At 46.9% G+C, this 25,444-nt stretch overlaps 1 protein-coding gene across 11 annotated transcripts in view; it reads right to left on the reverse strand.

Annotated features, from left to right (window-relative positions):
• LOC118505845 (homeobox protein cut) overlaps positions 1-25,444 on the reverse strand; it is a 156,682-nt gene that overhangs the window by 69,060 nt on the left and 62,178 nt on the right. For all 11 annotated transcript variants that reach the window (XM_036042213.1, XM_036042208.1, XM_036042207.1 and 8 more), the window contains exon 3: positions 16,593-17,381. In XM_036042213.1, the coding sequence (XP_035898106.1) occupies positions 16,593-17,381 (789 nt within the window). The remainder of the gene's footprint in view (positions 1-16,592; positions 17,382-25,444) is intronic.

Below are 25,444 nucleotides of genomic sequence, written 5' to 3' on the forward strand. Positions count from 1 at the left end.
CCATGTTCGTCCATCAGCCAGAGGAACGAGCTGGGCACGACTTCTTCGAGAGTGTGAATGAAATTTTAATACATGAACTTCAATTAATGGAGAAGAACAACAAAATAGACGCATTGGAGTTCCTCGTTCTTGTCGCACAAAGCCCCCACACCCCGTCACACTCCTGAAACTGGAACCGATTCTAGCAAATAAAAACCGATTCGAACGAGTCACCGAACAACCGAGTGGTGATGCTGGCGGTGAGCGAATTGTATATTTTATTTACTTTCATTAAAAACCCATAACTCCAAACACACACTCACACCGGTTAGAACAAAAGAAAGTGATCGGGTTGCTCTGGGTGGTGGGTGTGTATGTGTGTATTTTTTCTCGCAAATTCGAACCCAAAAAAGGGTCATGTCCGGTAGAAGGATTTTCGGTTCTGGTGTTTTAGCGGTCAGCGGCGTTCGTTTGTTGTTGCTTTGTTGTGCTGTGTCGTAAAAGCAAAAAAGCGGACTAATTCCGGACGCCAGGGCCCGCTTTTTTCTCGATCGTTAATTGTAATTTGTTTTAAATAATTTTAATAATTTACGCAACCGGAACCGGCCCCAAACACGAACCCCTGTGCGAACGCTGCCAAAAGGATTATTTCTCGTGGGGTGTACCGTGGCCCATTGTCTACATGTTTTGTGGCTGTGCCTCCCGGTTTGGTTTTTTTATTTGCCACCCTACAAATACCATTGGAAATGATGTATCGGTCCTTACATCGGTTGTCCTGGTGGGGTTTTCCACCGCTACAGGAGGGGGGGTTTGGGGATAAATTTATAAGACCCTTGGTAGAGAGGAAACAACAACAGCACAAAGGGCTACGAATGAATGGCCGAGAAAAAATGGCAACAATATCTTACATTTCGGGAAGGGCAAGGTGGGAACTCGGCATTTTCCAGCATTGTGCAGCATTGTAACAAAATGGCTTCATTATTTTATTACTGCGTCAGTTTGGAAATTTATTTTTTCCACTCCACCCGTAATGGACAGGCAAAAGTGGGGGAAAACTCCTCGAGGAAAAATAAAACATCGACCCGGAGTCTGGCGTGTAGAGTGGGGCAGATATTTATGCGAATCCTACGAACGAACACGAGATTATGGTTACTCGAATTACATCGATCGTGAGGCTTTGTACACGGGATCATGCCCATCAGACGTGGCTTTGTGCTGCCCGCCTCGATCCAAGCCGAGCTGGAAGTTCCTTTAGCACACGCATAAGGCATCTATATACGGTCCTTCAAAGGATGCTCTACGACTCTTCAGCCAGAAATCCAACCATAAACCAGAAAACCATCGTTAGAAGAAAGGGGCGAAAAATCCGAAGATTATTAACCTTCTCAGCTTGTTTACAACGAAATAAAAGCATCCCCGTGACAGACAGACAGGCTACAAAAAGTGTCATGGCAATTGAATGGGCAGTCCTGCCAAGGATTCTTTGGGAGCTGGAGTCAAACAGATGCAATGATGCTCGAACGGACAATGGGGAGAGCTCCATACACGAGTAGGATGGATTGAAAAAGTGCGCTAGCTCCAAAAACTATCCAGACAAACGGAAACACTAACTAACCAGCTTGCCGGAGGGAGAGGTTCGGGTGGGAACAGAGGGAAGGACCTTCCAAATCCATCGAGCTGGGATGACCAGAAGCAAGACGTCTCATGGAACCGTATCTCCTTCATCTCCACAGTAGGTCCTACTGGCTGATGCACCACAGCCCGTCCACAGCCGGTCACAAAGTCCGGTCGGCAGACCCCACTGCAGGACGTCCTTCAACGACAATCAAGTGAAAGAAAGTCGATAGAATCAGAACAGTGTTGGATGCTCACTTTTCCCCAAGCTCGAACAGAAGCCAGAGAAGAGGTGTCCAATCGTTGGGTGTTTTATTTTTTCTCCCATTCTGCCGCTCCCATGGACGATGCCGCTCGACTTCGAATCCTCTTGATTGCAAATATTTACAACAATAATATTATAGATGGACGTGACGGCGAGGTGTGATTGTTTCGGCAGGGGACGGCGGGATCCATGTAAAGTGAAACCTTTCGGACTTGGGATGTCGAACAAAGAGCAGCATGACACGAAGCATGAAGGGAAACACACTCAACTGGTTATGATGTCTCTGCGTATGCAAACAAACCATTCATCCTTGTGAGTCGAACGAATGAATCCTTACCCTAACTGGCTGACCAGCCACACCGACCAGACCAACGATTGGAAACAAATGAAACGAACACTCGTAACTGATCGGTCGAGGTTCGGGGTTTCGGAAAAGAAAAGTTCCCACAAACTCTCCCTCTCTAACTTCCCGAGTCCCCGTGCCGCATTACTTCCCTTCAATCGGTTCTGAGATTCTGAGATGTGCTGCAAATGATGCCTTGCGGTGGTTGGTTTATTCGGGGTAACAAGATCTGGTCAAGATTGGGCACTGGTTGGGGTGGGTTGGCACTTTGTGTCGTTTCGATTTCCAAACTCTGGACACATGGTTCCCCGACGACCGTGCGGTATCGGTTGACCGACTCGAAACTCATGGGACCATTGGACGACTCCCCGGGGCGGTGTAGAAGCTGCCAAAAAGTAAGCTTCCAATAAATATTGTTTCACTTGCTGGTTTCTTCTGTTTGCGATTTGTTCAAATATTGAATCCCTGGCACCGGTTCTCGTTTCTCTGCTCTCTTGGCACCGCATGTCTCCACTTTGCGGGTTTTGTGGTTCTGGAGGTGGACGTGAGGACTCTTTCTTCGCGCTGGCAGGTGGGTTGTGGAAAACTTTCCAACACACACGTTGAGTTCTTTTTTATCGATTATACTACCCCGGACGTCCAACTTCACGGGACAGAGACGTCTTTGTTGGCGTTCGCAGTAACAGTAACCGTCTTCTCGCCAAGATCGTTAATCGAGAGTTATTGGTCGCGAATGGTCGCGCGCGGTCGCATTCGGTACGGTCACGCTTGACAGACTTGCCAACAGCTGGTCGATTAAAACAAATCATTAATTGTGCCATTAGCCAACCTCCTACGGACGCCCAGTTGCCCAGCTTGCTCTTTCGATTCTTGCTGGCCGTGATTTGATCAAGCGTAGCCGACAAAGAATAGCAGAGCATCACCCGAAGCATCCTACTCGAATCGATTGTTGAGAGTAGCACGGCATTTCGGCACAGGTCTTTGGAGAGACTGGTGTGTCAGATTGGACCATACAGTCCGGGATCTGGCCGGGAGAAACCATTGTATCTCGGAGGCGTTTCACATACTTCGGTCGAAAACTATAAAATGCTTTAATTGCCTCCGACGGCTTCCTCGAGGTTGACGATAGTTGCGCATGGTTTGCAACTCATCTCAACAGATTGTGTTGCAAAATCTTTCCCGTCGTCCGAAAGCGGGAAGCGAATTTTGTCATCCGATCGATCCCCGGGCAACATTGCAACCGCCTAGACACCGAAGACGCCGCGGGCAATAAAAACAATAATAATATGTAAAACAGCTATAAATTATAGACGAGCGGACAGATTCGGTTGTCGCACGCAGTATCCCGCTCTCGCTTTGTTCCCTTTGCAGGCTAAAAATAAGTGCAGTCTTGCAGAGGATTAGAATGTTCCTACTCGATAATGGGAAGCTTCCTACACGGGCTGTGGCATTCGAGGTTCGAATTAAAGTAGCGACTACTTTCACCCGTAGCGTGTCTTATTAGTTGAACTATTTGCTCCCACACAGCTCGCCCCAGGAATGATCTTCCCCCGAGGGATCGCCAGACTTGCTGGTGGTCTGTCTGCGCTGTCTGAGGTCGCAGACAAGAGCGCGCGCGGGCGCTCGGCTTGAGAATAGTTTCAATGCAGCAGAACCGGGGACTTTGGGAGAGTTGGGCGCAGCTTTTTCCTTGGATCAGAAATAAATCGCTACAGAGTGGCGCGATGTCCGCGATCTTGGCTGCACACAGTAATGTAGTGCAAAAAGCCGGTGGACACACACGCCCTGCTATTATTCTGCGCCACTACACGGGTGGTGAACTATTTTGAAAATTGCATCACTAAGCCATTATTCACCGGTGCGGGGAAAAACTCGCGATCGAGACTAGCAGGGCGGAAGAATTCCCCAAAGGTGCGATCTCCACACGGCGAGCAATTTGTTCACCTTCTCCCAAACAAACTCTATCCCACGAGGCAGGAAAAATTCCGTCACAACCAATCTAACGCACGCCGGAGCACGGCACTTTGGCAGCCGTATGCGGTAGGGCAAGAACAACTTGGGCCCTCCCGAAAAGAAATTTGTCGCCGTGTGGTAGTAGATCATTTCTTACTCGCAGCACCCACAAAGCCGTTCCGTGCGGTGAACTATTGATACGGACGGGTGTGTTGCTTTCTTCACTCGGGGGAAATTCCCTCGAGCGTCGAAGACGGGAAAAGATGCGCGCTGGCACGTTTTGCGGTGTGATTCCTGCATTTCGACGTGCGGCCGTGATTCATTGCCGATGGATGGTGATTTATTTGGAGTGTCATTTCCACGCACGCCGTGAGGTGTTTGCACTCGAACAAAAGCCTCCCCCCGGATCGATGCCCGGTCCTGGTCCTGGGGAGGCTGAAAGGGGCACGCGAGGAGGGCTTAGGAAACAGCGTCAGTCCATTACCTTTGCTTTCGCGCCTTCAAGACCATACTTCATTTGTGATCTGTTCGATTGCTGGTCTAAGCGCCCGCAATCGTCGCCGGTCGCCGGACGAATTCCTCGATTTCCTTTCGGTTGTTGCGGCCGGATATTTTCGAGAGATGGGATTAAAGATTGATTTATGTATGCGGCGGTTCTCGCGTGTTTGGCGGAGGATGTTTGTGGGGAGGGTGGACGAAAAACGCGAGACCACGATCTCGCCCCAGAGGTGTCAAACGAAACAGTGACAATTTTGGGCGTGTGTGAGCTCGCTCACCGTTTGTTTTGCATTTGTTTTTGCTCTCTCGTCGGTGATGGTGGCCATCGTAGTGCGTAGGTGCGTAGTCTAGAGATGGTATTGGAAAAGGCCGCGAAAGGAGCGTTCGATATGTGCACCTCCACACACACACACACACTCACACGCATATGGTTAGAAGAGCCGTAAATAAACCTTTGCTGGTGCGTAGATCCATCTGTCCCACGTCGTCGTGTTGCGGTTTTGTTTGTGCGGTTGGTGAAGGGATTGTTGCAGACGGCTCAACATCTTCGATAGCTGGATGTGATTGTTTGGAGGTAGAAAACAGGACTCTTAAATAGCTCCCAATTTAGGGAGAATATTTTCGTTGTGCTTCGTATTGCTCGCTCCAACGAACACAAACGGCCAAAAATGATTATCACTACGGGCGATCGGGAATTATGTCTGGAGGTTTTTGGTTTTTCTTTTTGGGAATGTCTTATTTTGCACCCTGATTGAAGATAGCGGGACTCCATTGGACCCCCCCCCCCTTCCACCGGTTTGACTGCATCGTAACCCCATCAATCCATCAATTGCAACGAAGCCAGTAGACGATACTTTCGTTTTTAATGCAGGTTTTGCTTTTGTTATTTTGTTTAGCGTCGAATTTTCCCGTTTTTCCTTTTTGTTTGGGCCTGGTCTGAAGTTGTTTAGTCGACCGATTAGCATGAATGTGGTCGGAAGGTTTTGTTTTTTTTTGTTGCGGCTGCTTCGCGGTGTGTGCCTCCCATTTTATCGTTGTTTCGAATGCACTAATTTTGGGCGGTCGCTGGATGGTACTGGAAGAAAAGTGCATGTTTGATACCTTTCCCAGTGGTGGTGTCTTGCAGCTTGCTGATTGAAAGCGTGGGGAATACAGGGGCCGTGGCAGACAGAGGGAGACGAATGTTTAATGTACCGAAAAAGGTGCTACCGAACCGGCGAGGCCCATGGACTGCGGTGAGCTGAAATCGCTCGAAACAAACGACCGAACATGAGTGCGTTTAGCGTTTTGCATGTCAGTAAATGTTCGTCGTTGCCTTTTCTCTCCTTTTCTCTCTCACTCTCGAAAACAACCCAAAGGGCAAAGGTTTGCGGTCAGCAATGGCAGGCACGTTGTGTGTTCGTGTTTTTGCAATTAATGTGATTTTTGAACCCGTTTCTTTTGTTTGCACTGTGCTGGTGCAACGCAAACAGATGCTTGTGGAAAAGCCAGAAGAAAAAAAGGTTCCCCCTCCTAACACCATGTGTCGTTGGTGGAAAAGCTGGGAAAATGAGTCGAACCAAGCCCGGTTGATCTTCCCATTTCTAAGTATTATTCCCATCAATTAGTTCGCATCTTAAGGGCATCCGCAGCGAGTCAGCAAGTCAGCAAAACGGGAAGCCGTGACATCGGATGCCAGTGACGTTCTTTGCGCTTATTGATTAATTACAACCGATACGGACGATTTATGGTGCGACCGATGCTGGAGACGCATGGTTGATCGTGGAAATCCGCAACCGATCGTGCCGCGCTCATGATGGAACGGCTTGGGAAGCGCTTGGGACGATCGTCAGCTCGCCCGATGCAACCGCAATCAATTCGGTACACCCTTTTTCCTGCACGATGTTACTGTTTCCGGTGCAGGCCACACTGCGGCTGGGAACCGAGCGGGGCCACCGCACGGGCCTGGGGGAAAACCGGGTGGAAAATGGTGTACTTAGTGTAGCGCCTAAAACAAAACGTTGCATGTGCTTTATTGCAGTTTTATTTTAAATGCCGTTTCGGAGTTTTATGTTCCCGCGTACAGGGTCGCGCGCATTTCGAGGTTTTGTGTAGTCGTTTTTGCTTTTTTCGTGTTTGTTACTCTGTTGTTTTGTTTTCGGGAGGTTTTATTTTTGCAAATGTTTTGCATTTCGTTCGCGGGCTTGCCCTTCTGCACAAGTGCTCCACGCTTTGGAATGGTTTTCGTTTGTTTTTTTTTCTTGTTAGTTGTTTTCCTTCGCTTGTTTGCTGTTACTTTATTTCTTCTGGCAGGCAGCATTTTGAACCCGGTCGAAGCGTGTTTTATGGCTCTTGCAAGATCTTTATGAGATATGGGGTTTGTTTTAATTAAGAATTTACAAAATTTGCCCTTTTCCTCCTATTTTTTTGCTTCCTTCAACTCGTCGGTCGTTGCTCAACTCAATAACGAATCTGTGTTCCGTTTTACAACCAATGTTCGATTCATGGTCGTTTGCTGAACTGCAGGAAAGCCAGCCGGAAAGCGCTAATCACCTCGGCAAGCCAAATCTTATGCGGAATGTAAAGGAATGGTTCTTTTGGGTGGTGCCACTACTAACTGCCACACTAGGAAGAACTAAGGGAGCTTGCTACCAGTGTTGTCAGCCGTCCCGAATCGAGCGAGCTGCAGATAAACCTCCCGTGCCTGTAAAAGGACTCCAAATTGGTGGATTTTCCATTCGCACAAAGAAGAAACTTTTTCCTTCGCTTTCGATTTCCTGCACAAGCGGGTTCTCGGAATGGGAGGCGAAGAAACTGTTAATTACTTTTATGTTGCATTCCCGTCCTAATGGGTTGGTGCATATGATTCAGTGCTAATGAAAGCGGCAGGTAGACTAAAGGGGTTGCAGATTGTGCTGGCGGAACTTTTCCCCCGCTCGCTCTTCCCGAGCGTTGTGTCTCTGTGTTTTGTGCAAATTGTACTGTGAAATGGAAAATATGTTTTCACTAGCTCGTGAACCAAATAATAAAATGCGCTTCCATATCAACCTTTCGTAACAGTGCTGCTTTGCGTTTGATCTTTGCTGATAACAGAATGCATGCTCCCCATGTAAGAAGTTTACTCCGAAGCAGGATGGCAAAGTTTAGTTTACGCTTCGTCTTCTTATGCTTAAGACCTCTATTGATAGCTGTCATAATTTGTGTTCAACATGATTTGTAAGTTTCTTTTTAAATGTACCATATTCAGCCATCGTTGCACAAAGTAACGATGGATCTTTTGATTTTCTTCAAGGAATTTCATTCCTTTTCACCGAACTATCTGTGATCCTCTCTCGCACAGAGCATTGCTGGTGCTGATGCACTCGTATGAACGTTAGCTGCGTATATTAGTCAGACGTCAGTGAGATGAGACTGAGAGTTTCATATGAATATAATTTTTAAAGGAACTGCTGGCAACAAGAGTCGAGGGAACAAATCTGCATGAACACATTTCGTTAAATGGCTTGGATAAGCGTGATATAAATATCGCATATGAAAATGTGCTTGGCCGAGCATTCGGTATTTATTCGGCAGCCAGCAATCCTGGTGAGTAGGTGGGAAATGTAGTTTTTGTGCGTTGCGATGCACTTTTTCAACGCTTCTGCACAAACCATGTGACGCATGGGAGTTTCGGCGGGGTAAAAAATGCCGCGCTTACATGATGAAGTAGAAACGAAAGAAATTAAACAAAAAATCCACCCGAGAAACTCGATGCAAAGCGCTGCTCTTGTTCTTCTTCTTCTTGGCTACACTTTCATTCATTAATGACGTTAAATATCCAGCATCCAGTGTCCAGGAATAATGGGGTTCCTCGGGAATTCAGCAAAAAGATGGGAATTGTGCTTTGGTCTTTGTTTCTATTTGCACTTTCGCGTGATATGAAATGGACGGAAAATTGCGAATATGGCACATCATGCGGTATGTTACATGTGTTCCTCTTTATTTGTTGTTGGCTCCTTGCTATGTTCCTACCGCTATGTCCAACAGTTGTGCAATGTTGGCAGAACGAACGACTTGGAAAAACGCATCCCTATTCTTCTCTCTCTCTCTCTCTCTCTCTGTGGCCCCGTTCTTTCCCAATTGTCGTGTCTCCTCGACAGTGGTTTTTCCAGCAAAAACAGTACATCGCGACCACAGAAAAGAAGGCGAAAACTGTGCGACCAAACTGTACTGCGATACCAGTCGTGGATGTAATTTATGCACTCGCAGGCGTCCGCAAGCCGAAGGAGCACACCGGCCGGACGCGTCCAGCGTAAAACGCATCGGGAAAGTGCGAGCGAAAACCTCACCCGCCCGAGTTGTGGGAGCATTTCAAACCGAATGCAAAAATGTAGCATAAATCATAAATTTAGCCTATAAATCATTGCTTCAAGCAGGTCACACATACACTCACTCGCCGAAGCTCTTGGGAAGTGCAGAGAAGCAGCAAAAACGCTAACATGCCACGTGTTGTGTCGTTTGGTGGTTTTTCGCTTCGCTTTGTGGAATATTAGAAACGTTTGCGGCATCCGTGAGGTTGGAGTCGTTTTTTCTCAGTTCTTTTCACATGCAGCTGTAAATTTGTTCTAAAAATCGGCAAAGATCAGCAAAGGTTCTCCATGACATGACGAACGATCACCATTTGGCCCATAATTAGGTGATCTTTCAACCAATCGAAGTAGGAGGAAAATAAAATGGCAATAGCATGAATCATTTTCTCCTCTGAAGTTTAATGGTTTGAATTCAAATGTTGCCCAGCCGATGAGGAAAAGGTTCGATAACATCGACCACCGCCGTACACTCGAGAAATGCACCCGGCAATAAATCAGCTTGCATGCAATTGAACGAATAATGGGGTTCTTTTACTACCGCATATGTTTGTGTGACATGTACGTGTGCTTTGGTGTGAGGAAAAATAAAGAAAGTCCTTGCTGTGTTTGCTGTTAAGTGTGCGACTCCATGCACCACGCGATTGTTGATAATTTATTCCACCTCGTCAATTTCCCTCGTTCGGTTGAGCTTAATCGAAGCTGGGCGGAGGGGAGGGAAGGGATGGGGATGAAGGAGGAGAAGAGGACGTATTATTTGTTAATCACTCACGTGATTCTATCTGGTGTACCCAGTGACGCGAAAGGAAAGTTTTTTTTTCTCCCTGGCACAAACAAAATCACAAACGACCGATTTTCCCCGGTGGAACAAGGTGGAACGTCCTCGCAGAAAGAACTCCAAGAACGCATTCTGACAGGGAAAAAAGGAGGCACACGCATAGGTAGCTAACCCAGCGGATATGCGCCAATGACGACGGGTGGCATTTAATCGAAGTCAAACTTCAAAGACACGCCAGTTTAAACCGTTTGATCCAATTCTTCGGTAATTTGTTGTGCACGGGGGAGGTGCGGGTAGCACTGTACCCTACATTTGGGTTTTAAGGGGTGGCACCATTTGTACCCCTTTCCCCTTCCTCCTTCTCCCTCCCTCGCTATCGGGAAGGAAAACCGCGGATAAACACGGTCGAAGAAACATTTGCATATAAATTTCAACTTTCCTCCTGATAAGAACTTTTTATTTTTATTACCTTTCATTTCTCCCACCGAGAACGGCGGCTCAGCAAGGAACGCGACGGTCTGACGAAAGGACGATAAGGAGACGTACGGTGGGCTCCGATATGCGAAGGACGCAACGGGGAGCAAATGAGCGCGTGAACAAGGAGTTTCGATTCGATTCGGTTTTATAATTTGTTTCGTTTGGGTTGACTTGTGTCGGTTAGAACAAGCCTCCCCCAGCACAACAACAGCAAACGACAAACGATATTTTATCAATAAAAACATTTTCACCCGTTTCCCTGCTCGGGAGGAGGGGGCTTTGGGAGAGACCCAGTTTGCTCGAGCGTCCAAAAGGACAAAGCGAAACGATTGAGTTTTTAATTCGATCAAATACTAATGCTGCTTGTCATTGGTGAGGTGGAAAACTCGACTCTGTTTACACGAGTCGCAAGCAGGGAAATGGGTAAAGGAAAAACTTTCATCGAGCCATCCATTAGCGAGAACGCAGCTGCGGATTGCGGATTCAGGCGTTCGCGTTCAGCAAATGGAAACAAATCGAAAACAATCGCAAAACCTCGAAACGATCGACTGCTGCTGCGGGGTAATGAATGCGACACACGGGGTTTCCACTCGGTTTGTCCAAAGGCAGGCATGGGCAAGTGAGCCGTGGTGGTGACGGACGGGCGGTTCGGTTGGGTGCAAAAGTGACATTGCTTCGGCGTGTTGATGAAGGCACTGGTGGGCGGATTGTTTGATTATATGGTTAACTTGTACCGTGCCGGTTTTTGTGTGCCGCATGCCTGGGAAAGCGTGTAACCGAACCGTTTTTCCACACACAACCCACACGAACCTATCGAGCAATTCGAACGATTTCGAGCGAGGGTGCGCTCTCGGGCCGTGTACGGAGGTACCGCCGATGCTATAAATATACCGAAAGTATGTTTTGTTTTGACACTTACGAAATTTCGACTATTTTATCCGGAGCCTTTCCCACTCTGCACCAACTGCAACTTCGACGACCACGATGGCGACGGCGACGATGGTGTCTGCTTTTTGCATTTCGTTATTTCAAAGTGCACCATCGCGTCTTTTGGATGCGAAAGAAAATCCGCCTTTTCGAGGGAGTGTGGGGTTTCCAGCTCGAAGCAGAAATTCCATTCCGACTGTACGCCCACCGACTTGGACTTGGGAAGCATTTCTTGCGCTACTCTCTCTGGGTTGGTTTTAATAGAGTCGGGATATTCCGCCACGGGAAAATGGAACCATCTTCAGCAATATTGGTGCATTGTGTTTAAATGATCTCTCAAAACTCAATAAATTTGTTAACAAAACCCCAAAGCATGTCATTGTTTGTTCGATCCCCAAACACACTTACGCACACACACACAAACACACACGGAAACAGAGTCAATTTGTGCCCGTGTCGGTGTGCTTTAATTTTTCCACACCCGAGCGGTAAAATGAATTAGTCGCTCTAGTGATATTTATAGTTTACATATTGTTTTGTCATTACTGCATAATTCATGCAACTAAACCACGACAAGCCGGTTGCTTCATCTGCAAGCGAAAAGAATGAGCATCACCACGACGATGCCGGTGGTCCTGATGTTGTTCAACAAAATGAGCATATTGCCAATTGTCAAACAGGCCTCCTCCTTCTCCCGGAGGGTTCTTACTTCCGATACCTTCTGAAGAAAAAAACGGCAAGAACACCAAGGAAAAACCCCCGGAACGATACGACGCGGTGCACGATGCTGCTGATGGTATCGTGTAGCTCATTTCTCACTTTCATTGCGGCAGTGAAGAGATGCAGAAGACCGTCGTTCATCGTCGTTTTGGTACTTCTCCAGTAGCATCGGCGGAATGTGGAGAGGTCGGGTGTGTGGGGAGGAAACAACAAAATGAACACAAAGAACCGATGCTCCTGTTTGTTGTTGTCTCAAGCGAGTTCAGCCAACTATTTAAGGCTCAACCGTTCGTGGAGACACACGAAGCGCACTCGGTTTCGTGTGCGAAAGAGGATTGTTACCCTTCTTGAGCAGTCCGGGGCAAGGTAGCCAAATAATCGATGAAACCAAGCAAAGTGAAGCACAGTGAAGCTGCACGAGGAAGCTGTATTGAATTTTTAACTGCTTCAAACTGGTAGAATGCATCTGTTTTAGAGTAAATAGGTCTTCTTTTGTAGTTTTAATGGCAACCAAGAAATTCCAACACGATATGATTCCTGTCTCAGGAAGAGGAAAGGCAAGAAAAATAAAACGTTGTGAAAGGGAATTTACATGCTAATGGAATACAAAAACATTCCTCACACAAACTAACGCTCACTTCCAATGCAAGAAATCGTACCTCCTTGTCAGCAGGAGGCGTCTTCTTGTTAGGCTGCACCGAAGTGGAAATGAGTTTGGCTCGTTTTCCCCTTTGTAGGGTGAAAATTTAATGGAATAAAATAGAAACACACGTTACCGATTTTCTCTGTTTTTCTTTCACTCGCTTTACCTTCCAAAAACAGCAACAAACCGATTACCCTCAAAGGAAACAGCTACATGGAGGCGCCTGGTAGCCTTCGTGCCTGGGCTGGATTCAATAAATGTCGTAAATAAACGATTATTACCTCCCACCCGTCGACTTCAAACGACCCAATATCGTGTGTCGAATTCCTGGCAAATCAATCAACCCATGCGGCTCATTATAATCCACCCATAAACCGCACCAGTTCCACGTTGGGCTCGTTTGGGCGCAAGCAAGCAAAAAACAGGCGAACGGTTGTTAACGATTACACCACAACCGCAAAATCACCTTGGGTTTCTCTAGAATGAAAGGATGCCGTCCTGCTTGGGGTATCAAATTCTTTAAATATTTTCGGATTTTATGATCCTTCCGTTCACACAAAAAATAACACCATCTCCCGACTTCGACACTTGCGCCTCGAATCGATTAAGGGCTTGTTTTGATGATCCCTTTTCTTCGGGCGGGATTTTTCCTCAAGCGAAACCTTTAATGGGTTCCGGGTTGGTGGAGGCTTGTTTTTATGATGGTTTATAGATCAATTTCGAATTTTACACCTTTTCTCAATGATGATTTTGTATCGTTACTTTTTTCCCCTACACTTTCGGCGCCGGTGGTTCGCTGGCAAAGTTCGGATTGACGGAAAGCCCAATACCCGAACCGCATCCAGTTCAGTCCAGTTCGGGAAACTTTTCTCGGCCCCAGACAAGCGTCTTCGCGTCTTCGATGGGAAAACAAACAGCTTATGAAGTTATTACCACGTGTTTTTTCTGTGTTTTTCCGTTGTTTTCCCTGCTTCGTAAGCGAATCACATCCTACCCCGGAGCGGAAAGTGAAGCCCCAAATCCATCACAACCACCACCATGGGGCAGAAACAAGTCCGTAAACAAGATAATAACTTATTGACAAACCATCGCCGTTTTACGAACGTGCCAGACCGAGGAAAACCCGTGGGAAACTGATATCCTATGAGCAACGTACACACGACGTACACACAGACACACATTTTCTCTTCTCCAAACTCGGCTCAAACCGTACCGAACGGAAAAAACGGCAAGGAAAATTGGAAAAAGGGAAAATCAAAAAAGAAAAACGGACCGGGAAATTGGATATTGTTTATTTTCCTTCGGTTAACGTATCCCAACACGAAAAAAAGGGAGCGTCAAAGGATTTCCCTGACTTGCGGGGCGTGAAAATCATTCCATCGCCAACAAATCAACTGGAAAACTCGTCACAAGGATGGCGTGCTGTAAGTATAGCGAAAACGGTGAAAAGTCCGTGATTTATTAAGGAGGGAAATTCACAACAAAAAGTATCTTTCGATAGAAACGATTGGCATACAAAAAAACATCCTTCGGAAAAGTGGCGCAATTGAGGTGGGAAATTTGCCCCCCAAGCAGACGCACCGGATGCAAATGATTTTCCAAAGTGTCGTTATGCGGTCAAACCGCCTTGGTCCGCAGCGAAGAAGCTACAACGCACGCAAGAAAACGTTTTCAATATTCTGGAGCCTTTGATCCTTCGGGTGGAAAATAAGGCGATAAATCACCCCCTGGCCGAGCAATCTTCGGCACCCAAAAAGATGCCCGGCATCATGGCCAGAAGAATCAAAAAACGTCCGAGAAAGCCGGTGAAAGGAATGCGAAAAGGAAAGGCAAGCAACCGTTCATCGTAAGTAAACAAACAAACTCACCCCACCACCCAATCGTAGGGTTGGGATGCGTATCGAGCGTGGCTGGTCGGTTGGTCGGTTGGCCGGTCAAAGGCGAACTTTGCCGGTCAAACTTCCATCACCTTTTGAGGACCGGCCCTTTCGCTTGCCGTGGGGCGAGAGAGTCTTGGGTTTGGTCGATAAGTGGATTTACGAGTGTATCTTACTAATTCCTCAAGTGGCCACCTCCCACCTCCTCCAGGACAGTCCATTTGTACAGCGGGCCCGTGTCTTCATTAGCCCGGGCGAAGGTCGTACAGCCGACCTCAGTACAGTAGCCTGGGAAAAGTTTTCTCCTTATGGTCCTGTGATTGGAAAAGCGAGAATCAACAAGCGATTTTTATCGACTCGTTGGCGGAAGCTCGATTGTCGGTGGGTGCGTGCGTCCGTGCGTCAGTGTTGTGATTTTCTTCTTTTCTTCACACAATTCGCCTTCTCGATCCTTCCTATCACACTTGACGCTTGGTAGAGGAGATTCGGGCCGATAAAAAAAAATCACCGCCTTCGTCCCCCTTTTTTCGTCGGCAAAAAACACCAACGCACAATGACATGAAAACATTCGATTCACAAGATTCGATTCGCCACAATGAAGAGATTATTTGAAAGCAAAGTGATCCGCCCGTAGAGGGAGGAAGTTGTTTGGTTTGGCATGCCCTGAGCTGCTGCCGGAAACACAGCCCACCAGCCATGGTGCATGGGGCACCAAAGGAAGTAAGCTGTTATGACACGCACAAACGACATTCATTGAAGGGTGCGTTGCGTTCGTTTTATGAGCCTTTTTTTATGCTTCTTTCGCTTCGGAAGGAAACGAAAGGCAAGACACAATCTCCCCACTTTGCCAAACCTGGAACGTCAATCAAGGGGGAAAACTCGGGAAGCAGCATGAGATTCTTTTTCTGTGGTTTAGTGAGAAAAAAAACCTGCCCTCAACTTCCTTTGAAGGAATATTCGCTCGTGTTCTGGTATCCTTGGTGAAAAAAAAAATCCAGCCCCCGAAGAAAATGGGGGACTGAGCCGCTCGCTTTCCCCTCTCTCTAACTCTCGCTCTCAATCACCAACACCCGTGGCCACAAAAGCGAAATTCAATGAATTGTGTATAAATTATGTAATAAAAAACCGATTGTATTGTTATTTGAAACATTTTGGATTGTGGCGCGGAGTTTTTTTCTTTTTTTTATTGCTGTTTGGCCACTGTCGTTGTTGTGTCCTTTTTGTTTGGCATTTTTGTTACGTGGCCCCGTGCTGTACTGTTGCTTGTCCCGGGGCTCATGAAGCGGGAAACGTAAGAAAAAAAGGTTGTTTTGGCAAAGTTTTACTCTTTAATAACTATGTTGTACCGAGTGAGGAGAAACCCTCACTCTATTGATCTTTGTTGCTTCTTGTGGTCAGCCATCGGGGTAAGAAAACTCTTTTCTTCCGTTCATTTGTTACATTTTTTGCTGGTTTTTTTTGCTCCAACAATTGAGGAAAACCTTTGAATTGTTTCCATCTCTCCACCCTGATCTCTCGTGCAATTTGAGGGAATACAAAGTTTTTCATTATTTTTCAGTAAATATAAATCAAAAGCTTGTTTTTCCTCCGGTGGTGTTCTGGCCGAATGCCCCCGCCAGGATTCAGGATGCAGCTGGTTTGGGTCCCAGCATTGACCACCCGCGGGAAGTGAGGGTGATGAAATCGTCGTTTTTTTTCCTTTTCTCCATTGTGCTCCTTCATCGTTCCTTTCCATCAACAATGGCATGGCAAAGATACCGGCTACCAAGCGAGTTCCAATGAATACCAAAGCAACAACACACAAAAAAGTAGTCGAGAAAGAAAAAACCATGCTTGCCGACCGAAGATTTAATTAAAAAATGTGGTGAAATTAATCAAAGGGATTTTTTCGCTTTCCATACAAAAAAAAAAACTGAAAGGGTATGAGTATCCATCTTGCGGGTGGCTCGATAAAATCGAGAAGAATTGTTTCTTGAATCCATATCACCCAAGGGTTCTCGTTTTTCATCTTAGAGAATAGACAAAAAAGTAGAACCTTTTCGCTCAATTCATCTTGCGTTTTTTCCCTATATCCCAGGATATCGTTTCCTTGGCGTAATTATTCATCCAGAAATTATGCGCTGATTGTAATGCAAACGCAAATAATTTATCGATTGTACGGTTGATAAAATGAAAAATCTTGAGCAAACTCACCTCACGATCCTTGGCAGAAAGTTCCTCCGTCAGCGATCTCGTCCTGCTCTCCACAACGGAGTCCTTGTTGGGCGATTCCGCAACTTCTCCACTGCTACAGTTCGTCTCGGATGAGCTGTTGTTGAGCTTTTCACTGCTTCCCTTGTGGCACTCACTGACACTCGTTCGCGCACTACTACTACTACTGCTGCTGCTGCTGGTCAGCTCCTTCGCCGGCACCGCACTCGCACTCTCGCACTCCATCTTCTCCGCGGTGGCCGGTGGCGACTGAGTGGGCGATCGATTGTTGTTGCTGTTGTGATTGTTGTTGCTGCTGGAGAGGCAATTGTTGTTGATGGTGTGTGTCAGGCCGGCCAGCTCCTGCTGCACTTTACGATCGATTTCCGGCGTGCGCGACCGGGTGCTCATCACCGTCATCGGTGATCGTGATCCTGCGAGCGGCTTGTCACTCGGACTGAGCGCCACTTCCGGACGGTGGATGCTGCCACTGTCCGAAACGGGCGTTGTTGAGGGTGACGGTGGTGCGATCCCGTTCTGCTCGATGATCGTCAATGGTGACGAGGAGGTCGGCGGTGTGGGCGATGTGGACGCGGCCAGCGGCAGGGATGTTGGCAGTGTCGGGGCGGAAAGCGATGGCGGTGGTGGCGGTGGTGCCGTAACGTCCATATCGTTACCGTCGTTATTGTTGACGCTGTTGCTAATGTTGTTGTTGTTGTTGCTGACTCCGCGATCCGTGGTCGACAGTTTCTCCTTGAGCGAGTTTACCTCCTTTTCCGCCAACGTGGCACGCTGTAATGGAATCCCGGGGAGAAGAAAATAAAAACATTCATTACTACCACACCGATTTGATGATGATTTTTTTAGGCTTTCGCCACGAAAAGAATTAAAATCGTATGCTTTACACCCTCGCGGCCGAGCGTAACTGTCTTGGCCCCGAGCTGGCTTTGGTGTCCTTCGAATGTTCTTGAAAAGATTTAAATTAATCGCATCGAATAAAACCTTCTTACTGGCAAACGCGCCAACACGTACGCGGCCCATTAAACGGTGGACCGGGTCGGTTGGTATGGTCCGTCAATTTGTGTTAAATTGAATTTTTACGATTCTCTGTACTCCTGGCTTCACCTTCACGCACGCGTCTTTTCGTCAACGCGGCCATCCTTTTGCGTAAACACGTGGGTCGGTGGTGTATTGTTGTTTTTTGTGTGCATGTGTGTAGTTTTATTGAGTTTGTTCTTTCCACACAAGCGAGGTCTCTTCCAAGAAGGTATATCACGACGCATTATCTGGCAGGTGATAGTGAACGTTGCGAACTGCCCGAAGGAAAAACCCGCAGCTCCGAAACTGTCAACTCATTACATCTAATGCATCTGCTAAAGTCTCCGTTTTTTGAGAACTCAAGATCGATTCCAAAGTGAATGTTTCAAGTTGAACTTCAAAGCGAAATGTATCATTCTATTGGCCGAAACATTCATCACTCACGCTCCAACCAGTTGCCATACCACAAACGACGGCGGAAATCGAAGCTAATAGACTATAAATATCGAATTCCCAAAGGCAAGGCGTGTGCGTGTGTGTGTAGAAATGTTGTTGCAAACGGTTCAAAATTTCACTACCCACTCCCGATGTCGGTATCAAAGCTAGTTTGTCCGTCCGGCATCGACCGACGTACGACGAAGGCGCCCCCGAGAGTTGATTCGGTTCTCTGGGCTAGATAAATAAACATCGACCGAAAAGCGGTGCCAAGTGCGGAGATGAGCATGAGAACGCCTCAACCAACATGGGCGCAACATAAATTTCTCAATCGTCTCACACGCCTTACATGTCCGGACAAGTGTCGTGCAGCGGCTGCCAGCCGTGCATCAGCAGGTTCGGAAGGTCGTCGAACGGTTTCGGAGGAATATTGAACGCGTGAAAATTGATCCAATTAGCAAGATAAACATACATCGGTTTCTAAGAAGTGTGTTCGTGCGTAGTTATGCTTCCCTGAACCATGGCAAACACGGGGATGCGTGGACACCCCGAGCTGCTCCTTCTTCCCGTCCGGTTGGACGTGCTTAATTAATGCTGCAATTAATATTTTAATCCAGCCGCTAGCTGTTTGATGCCGGTGAGAGCAAGCATTTTTGATCTTCCTACCTGATCGCAAGAATTTTCCGACCGAAGTGACAAAATTGTAAGAATCTCCAACATCATGATCGATGGCGCATAAGAAGTGGTTGCTTCTCCGTGCTTCCAAGCGAGAGAAATTGACAGTGACACGTGACTTTGAGCGAGGATCAATCGCGATCGTGAGTGGTTGTTTGTGACAAGATCGCTCAAATGGGGAATCCAAACATCGTCTGACATCTTAAGAGCGGTCGATAATCTTAAAATAGATCAGTTACATTTCGAGTAGATCGCCGTCGCTCGTCGTCATCGTGCTATCGATTATGCATATTTAGCTCGCAGCTTTTTGAGTTTTCTTTCCATTACTCACCCCACCCGGCAACGGAGCGGAAAAGCGTGTTAAGTGCCTTACTTCCGGCGTGAGTGTCTGTGTGCGTGCGAATGTAAAATTCGCGACGCATAAAGCCATCTGTTTTGGGCAACTGTTCCACTTGTTTATACCTGATACGTTGGTCAGTGTGATTAAGGGATTCTTGAACTTGCTGATTGTTGGATGAACACACACACACACTCACAGAGGACCGCAGTTGGTGAATTGAAAAACGGCTTTTCCACACGAAACCAAAGGCAGGGCGAGCGTTGAAAGGCGTGCGATAATTATTTGGGATAATTAAAGCTATAATTATAGCCACCATTATAGCGGGTATTGGTCAATGCAAAAAGCAAAACAAATACTCGAAGCAGACGCGCTGTGTTGGTGTCTGGGAGTTGTATGCTCGAAACTGCATTGCACCAGCGTTATGCTATCGTGCAACGAGGTGATACTGAGCCACGCGCATGATTCATCGGTTTGCAGCATCAGAAAAAAACGTTTTTCTTTATGATCGAGTAGCCATGGTAAATTGGATTTTACTTTTGTTTGTGAAGAGATGTTCCCTAAATCGCTAAAACTTTCTGTGGAATGAATGTTGAAATTATGCGCTAGGACTCACTAACAGCAGGGTAGCCTTTCCTGTCGATGTGGGTGGTTTTTATAGAAATTGTTATAAACAAACCACGAGAGCATCGAAAACAGACGCACCCATTCCCGTCGAGTTCTGCTCATCCAATCGCGCGTAGTGAATCTGGTTTGTCTGCTGGTGGGATGAGATCACGAACGACCGAACGAACGAACGAACGAACGAGTGGAACAAACGGTGGTCATAACTTTCCATTTCAATTCGATTTTTATTTTCAGAAACACATCCACCCACTCTCTCACTGCTCAAAACCTCCAGCTGCGTACGCGCGCATGCAAATGAACGTTCATCGGTGGGCGTATTATGTTTGGCGGAAAATCGCGCATCGATGAGATGACAATTGGCCGACCAGAAACGGAAGTGCATTGTGCATCTTCTCGCGGTGCAATTGGTCTGTGGTTGGCCGCTGCACCGCTGCACTTGACAGCGAGAGATAGAGAGAGAGAGGCAGAGAGAAAGAGAGAAACGTTAATTGCTGATAAATATCAGTTTTTGTTATCGCCACCACAACCATCCGAAGGGTTAAAGGTTCGATGTTTCCCTTTTGTTACTCGCTTTTCCTTCGCAGTAGTCGCGCCGTCCCGTTTGCACTGCAGCCTGGAAACAGATCGAACAGATTGGTATTGACAACTGTTTCACAACTGTGCTGGAAGTGCTTGCCGCCCGATGGGTGGGAGATGCAATTTGCTGCAATCGGAAAGGATGCAGTTCGAGCCGTCTCGTTCGCCAACCGCTTTCTCGCTTTGACGCCCAGTTCGCATTTCGATCACCGATACCCCCCGATTCCGATGGAGATGCATCGAAGCGAAGCACATGCGCATTTCACCAACGGACACTCGCCGATCGATCGCCCACTGCACTCGATGGCTCCAGCGAGAAGTCGCGCCAGGGCGAAGATTCCTGCTTCCATTCGAGACTGGAATGGTTCCGGTGTTCTTAGCGTTCTCGACAGACAAACCACAGCTGGAGCATCGATGTAACCGAAGGGCTGGTTGCTCGAATAACGCCTGTCACAGCAGAGGAGAATGACACGAAGCAGATGGGTGCGACCAGCGATGTCACCATGTGGGTCGAAATGTGTGTGTGTTGCCTCGAATCGATTTTGGAGAAATCCCGTTCCCACCGCACCGACACACCGCCGCCAATCGAATCTGTCGCAATAGTTTTCGGAACAAAGTCCGCACCATAATTAGCGGACCAAGAAAACACAGGCGTAAATACTTCGCTCGGGCAAATACTTGGCATTGATCTCGGGGACATGAAAATCGAATGAAAAACCCCCATCGCGAGTTCATTCATTTATTTCACTGTCCTCAATCTGTCAGCTCGTCTGCGTTCGTCTGTGGGGCAATATTAATTTATGCACAGATGCGTTCCAATGTGCGGACGCATTCGAAAAGGGGTATTCCGATCGTAGACATTGGCATTTTTTCTTTTTCCTTTGTGGATCTGTGTGTGTTTGTGCTCGTTTCCTTTCAGTTTGGCATCATTTTCCCATCATTACCATATCGTTGCTTGTTTTCTTCAATATTATTTTTCATTCATTCACTCACACCGCACTTCCCATGCCACGGTCGCATTCCCTTCGGCGGTCCTCGATCGGTTTCTGGCAGCCAAGATCGGAATGATCGCTCAAATGTCGTGTTGTTTTTTTCTGTTTTTTCCTTCCTTCATTCATTCCGAACCTCTTTCCATTCATTGAAAGAGTTGAGCCGCATTCTGGCAGCGTGGTAGCATCTTTGTGCTCTTCTTCAACGAGTAAAAAACGTCATTCCGATTCAATTTCGGTAAGGATCGAGCTTCCTTTTTTTATTGCCGAAGCTGCCTTTCCACGGCCAGATTCGATTTAGATATTTCTCACAGTTCTTTCGCTCTCTGTACGTTTCCTCGTGACAGCTCAACGTCTCGCCCTGGTTTTCCCGCCATACACATCAATACACCGCGGCATGCGATCAGACCTTTCGTTTTGCCCTCCCGTCTTTGCCTTGCCCCTTCGGAGTTGCTGGTTTTGTTGTTTGTATGCCCTCTGCTCGCTCTTTCCGGCCATTTCGGGGCACAATGCATGAATCAAACGCACAATAAATGTATGCTCATTTGAATAATAAGATGATCTCGTTTTTTGCTCCTCTTCTTCGCCTTCCGACTATCTTCGACCCAAAGAAACCCATCGACATCACGCGATGCTGACGAATTTCGTCACCGTGTCCCTCAGACCGCTCGGCCGATCTCCAGGTGAGGACAACGAACGCTCAATTACCAATTCCCCGTACTTTTCAACCAGCGTGTGTATGTGTGTGCGTGCCTGGAAATGCTGCATGCTGTATGATTTATGATTGTGAAATTTAAGCTGGGACGTTATTGAATTCAGTTCGGTTTTTTGCTTCCATCCATGCATCCATCCATCCGTCCACGCAGCCAGGCATTAATTTCGAACATTGGATTTCTCATAGGAAGCAGCGAACCCAGCTCAACGCAAATGACGCGCTGCAGATCCAGATTCCGGCATCAACACAACAAAAAAGGGGTTTTCGAATCTTGCTTCCGGCCATCGTTATCAACACCCTCGAGATTTGCAAAGGAGAGCATCGGATCAAAAGATTTTGAAGGCTCTGCGGGCATTTTGTTTTCTTACAGATTGGTTTTACACACCGAGCAAAAAGAAAGGAAAATAGCACTCGTCTAATTAGCCAAAAAGCCAATATTAGAAGCCCCAAGAAAGGGATGGCCACGCGGAGGAAGAAAAATTTTAATCAAATTTTTAACCCTTTTCCGAAATTCGATCCTGCGTCGCTCATCCTTCCTTTCCGGTGCAAGCCCGCAAGGTCATCGAATACCGGGCGAGATTATCGCTTTCGGACTGGGATGTGCGATTTGTTCGCGCGATTGATGAAGATCCTGTCTAACAAGACCCTTCAGAGGCAAAAATGTTCCCCCCTCTACGAACGAAAGACAACAGTCGGAGGATCACTCATTAAAACTGGTCAGAAATAGGAAAACCGCACTCCACAACGGAAAAAAACCTCCTCGGAAAATTTGAAAGGTTCGAGGGCGAAATGCTGGTGCCGCGTGGTTCTACAGCTCTACTCTTAAATGGCCGATTGGAAAAGCGGAGAAAAAACAACAACCGGGAAGGAGTTCAGCCGAAAAGGATGCTGAGCACTTTGCCTTAACATGGCTCAACAACAGCGCTGGAATCTCGTCAATTTATTGGATGTTACCGAGTTCTGACCGAGCTCCTGTGCAGGGGAGCTACTACCTTCGATGAGGTTTGGAGGTGTATTATTTTTGGGAGATATTACTTGCGCCCACTTGTGGTCCTCCGGAGGATTCGAAGTACGGGTTTTAAGTACTTCATTAAAGGGAATCCTTTTTTTTGTTTCGTTTTTGATCTGGTGGATTTTGGACGAGATGGGACGCGAAAAGTAATTTGTTCGTTCAATAACTTTTACGGCTTTCGGATTCGGCCATAGAAACGGTTGTCTGGAAGCAGTTGAATAGAGCGTGGACAAGAAAAGGCTTCAGATGAGCATCAATTATACCGGAAGTAGGAAATGATTCCCCTTTTTTCGTAGGATATTCACTTCCGTTATCCTTTTGCTGAAGGAATCATAGCATGGATGGGCGTATCGGGGTATGTTTGGAATTAACCAACAATTTTTCTTATAACGATTCTGCTTAATATTTCAATACAACTTTTTTATCTACAAAGAATCGAATGGTAAATTGATTTTCACAGTTCATCTTTCATCAAAAGAGGCTTAAAACATATTACCCGTATATTACGGTTTAATTGATCGTAAAACACTCACCCGATCGTGAACATTCTATTCTCTCGGCCCACTCTTGAACCACTCGGAATAATCCCAAAACCTCAATCACTCGACGATGACGACTACGACGACGACGATATCGAACCGAAAACTATTAAAACCGACTCGAACCGACCCGTATTTTCCCATTCCTAGCTGCGAGGGAAATTCCACCACCAGGAATAGGGTGGAACCAGGAACCCCAAAGCAGACATTGCGTACGGCCCGTGCATGCAGCACCATATCGACAGTTTCATTACGATCCATTTAGCTCGAGTATGAAGATGTTTTGTTTGATAAAATTATTCCTCACGCCATCGAACTGCTCCCGGGAGTGGTCTGCCCTCACGACGTTGGCATGACTAATGAAATGACGCCCAGCGAGTGCTCATTGAAAATTCGATTTCATATCGCCGGAATGATGATGATGCTGCGAACCATCTCAATAGCAGAGAAGGTGAGCAATTGATTCTCGAAAAGTTCTCTAATTTCTGGAACTACTTTGTGTTGGCCGGGATTCGCTTGGCGTTGGAATCGAATTGAATTAAATTTTGTTCAATTACGTCAGTCAACTCTGTTCAGAGAGGAAAAATACGCTAGGTCCGCTATCGATTCGTGCAAGTTTTTCAATCAAGTGCAAAACATTAATCTTCCTTCTTCTCTGTGATCAACGACCGGGCTCCGGACCGGGTCCACGTTTGCCACCTTCAATCATAAGCGACATCACGTTGTTGAAGCGCTTCCTCAGGTGCGCCGTTTGCGAGTTGGCCTCATCATTCGAGTTCACTTGCTCGTTCTGTTGCCGTTTTATTACCTTCGCCTTTGAAAGCGGTCGTCGGACGGCCCGCGGATGTCGAATTTCCCACGCAGATCTACCGGCGAACAATGGGATTGCTCCATCCATCCGTACTCCGACCACTTCCCCCTCTTTGGGTATTCCTTCCGACCATTCTTTTCTAACTGTGCCTTAGTTTTTGGACTCGTCACACAGACCGAGTGGTTGTGGTTGTATGTATGTGTCTGTGTGTTGGTGAACCGAGAGTGGAATATAATTTCGATTAATTCCTGAAAATTGTTTTTCTTTATCTCGTCTAACAAATCTCGGCTCGTCGAAAAAATATATCGACACAAGACGCCACGACGGTGAGCACGAAGAATCGGAAGAAGCCACGCAAACGCACGCACACCCTCGAAATGGCTCCACAATAAATGTCATCTCGCGCCCTCAAGAACTGGGCTGGCGATCGGCAAGTCTTGAAGAATCGAGTTTTTTGGTTAACTATCGAACAAAAAAAGCACATCCGAAACTGCTTCCGTTGGTTGGTGCGTGAGGCTGCTTATTATTTGTCATTCAATTGTTCTCTCAACATCACTTACCCACACACACATACACACACACGTACAGACTGTTAGTGGGGCACACTTGTACGAGCCTATCCTCCCGAAAACCACGGGTTCCGGGTTCTCTTTCTATTTATCGTTTGAATCGATCCACAATTTGTCGACCCTTCGCGAGTAGGAAGTCGCTCTGGGGAAGTTGGATCGCGGGAATCATGAGGAGGAAAAGCGCAAGGGAACAACAATGGCATGACAAGAAATTGACGAAGATACACCACCGAGACGGCAAGGCAAGTGCGCTACCACCACAGGGTCGTCGAACAAGGCGGACGACTATCAGTCCTTATCAGCTCATTTTTTATTTATTTCTATGGTTGCTCCATTTCCGTCGCTATTTTCCCTGCACCATCCAGCCCCCTTTCCCACAGGATGTACCGATGTCGATCGAAGCCAAACCCGCCTTTGTTGGTTTAATTTAACTTCATTCACGTTTGACGTTCGGGCCGTTTTTTTTTCTATCAGTTTTTCCTGTTGCCTTTTCGGGAAAAATCTTCGCCGTTTTTTTCTGATGCGGAAAAGT

This window comes from Anopheles stephensi, chromosome 2 (assembly GCF_013141755.1).
Source record: "Anopheles stephensi strain Indian chromosome 2, UCI_ANSTEP_V1.0, whole genome shotgun sequence".
In the NCBI taxonomy this organism is placed as follows: domain Eukaryota; kingdom Metazoa; phylum Arthropoda; class Insecta; order Diptera; family Culicidae; genus Anopheles; species Anopheles stephensi.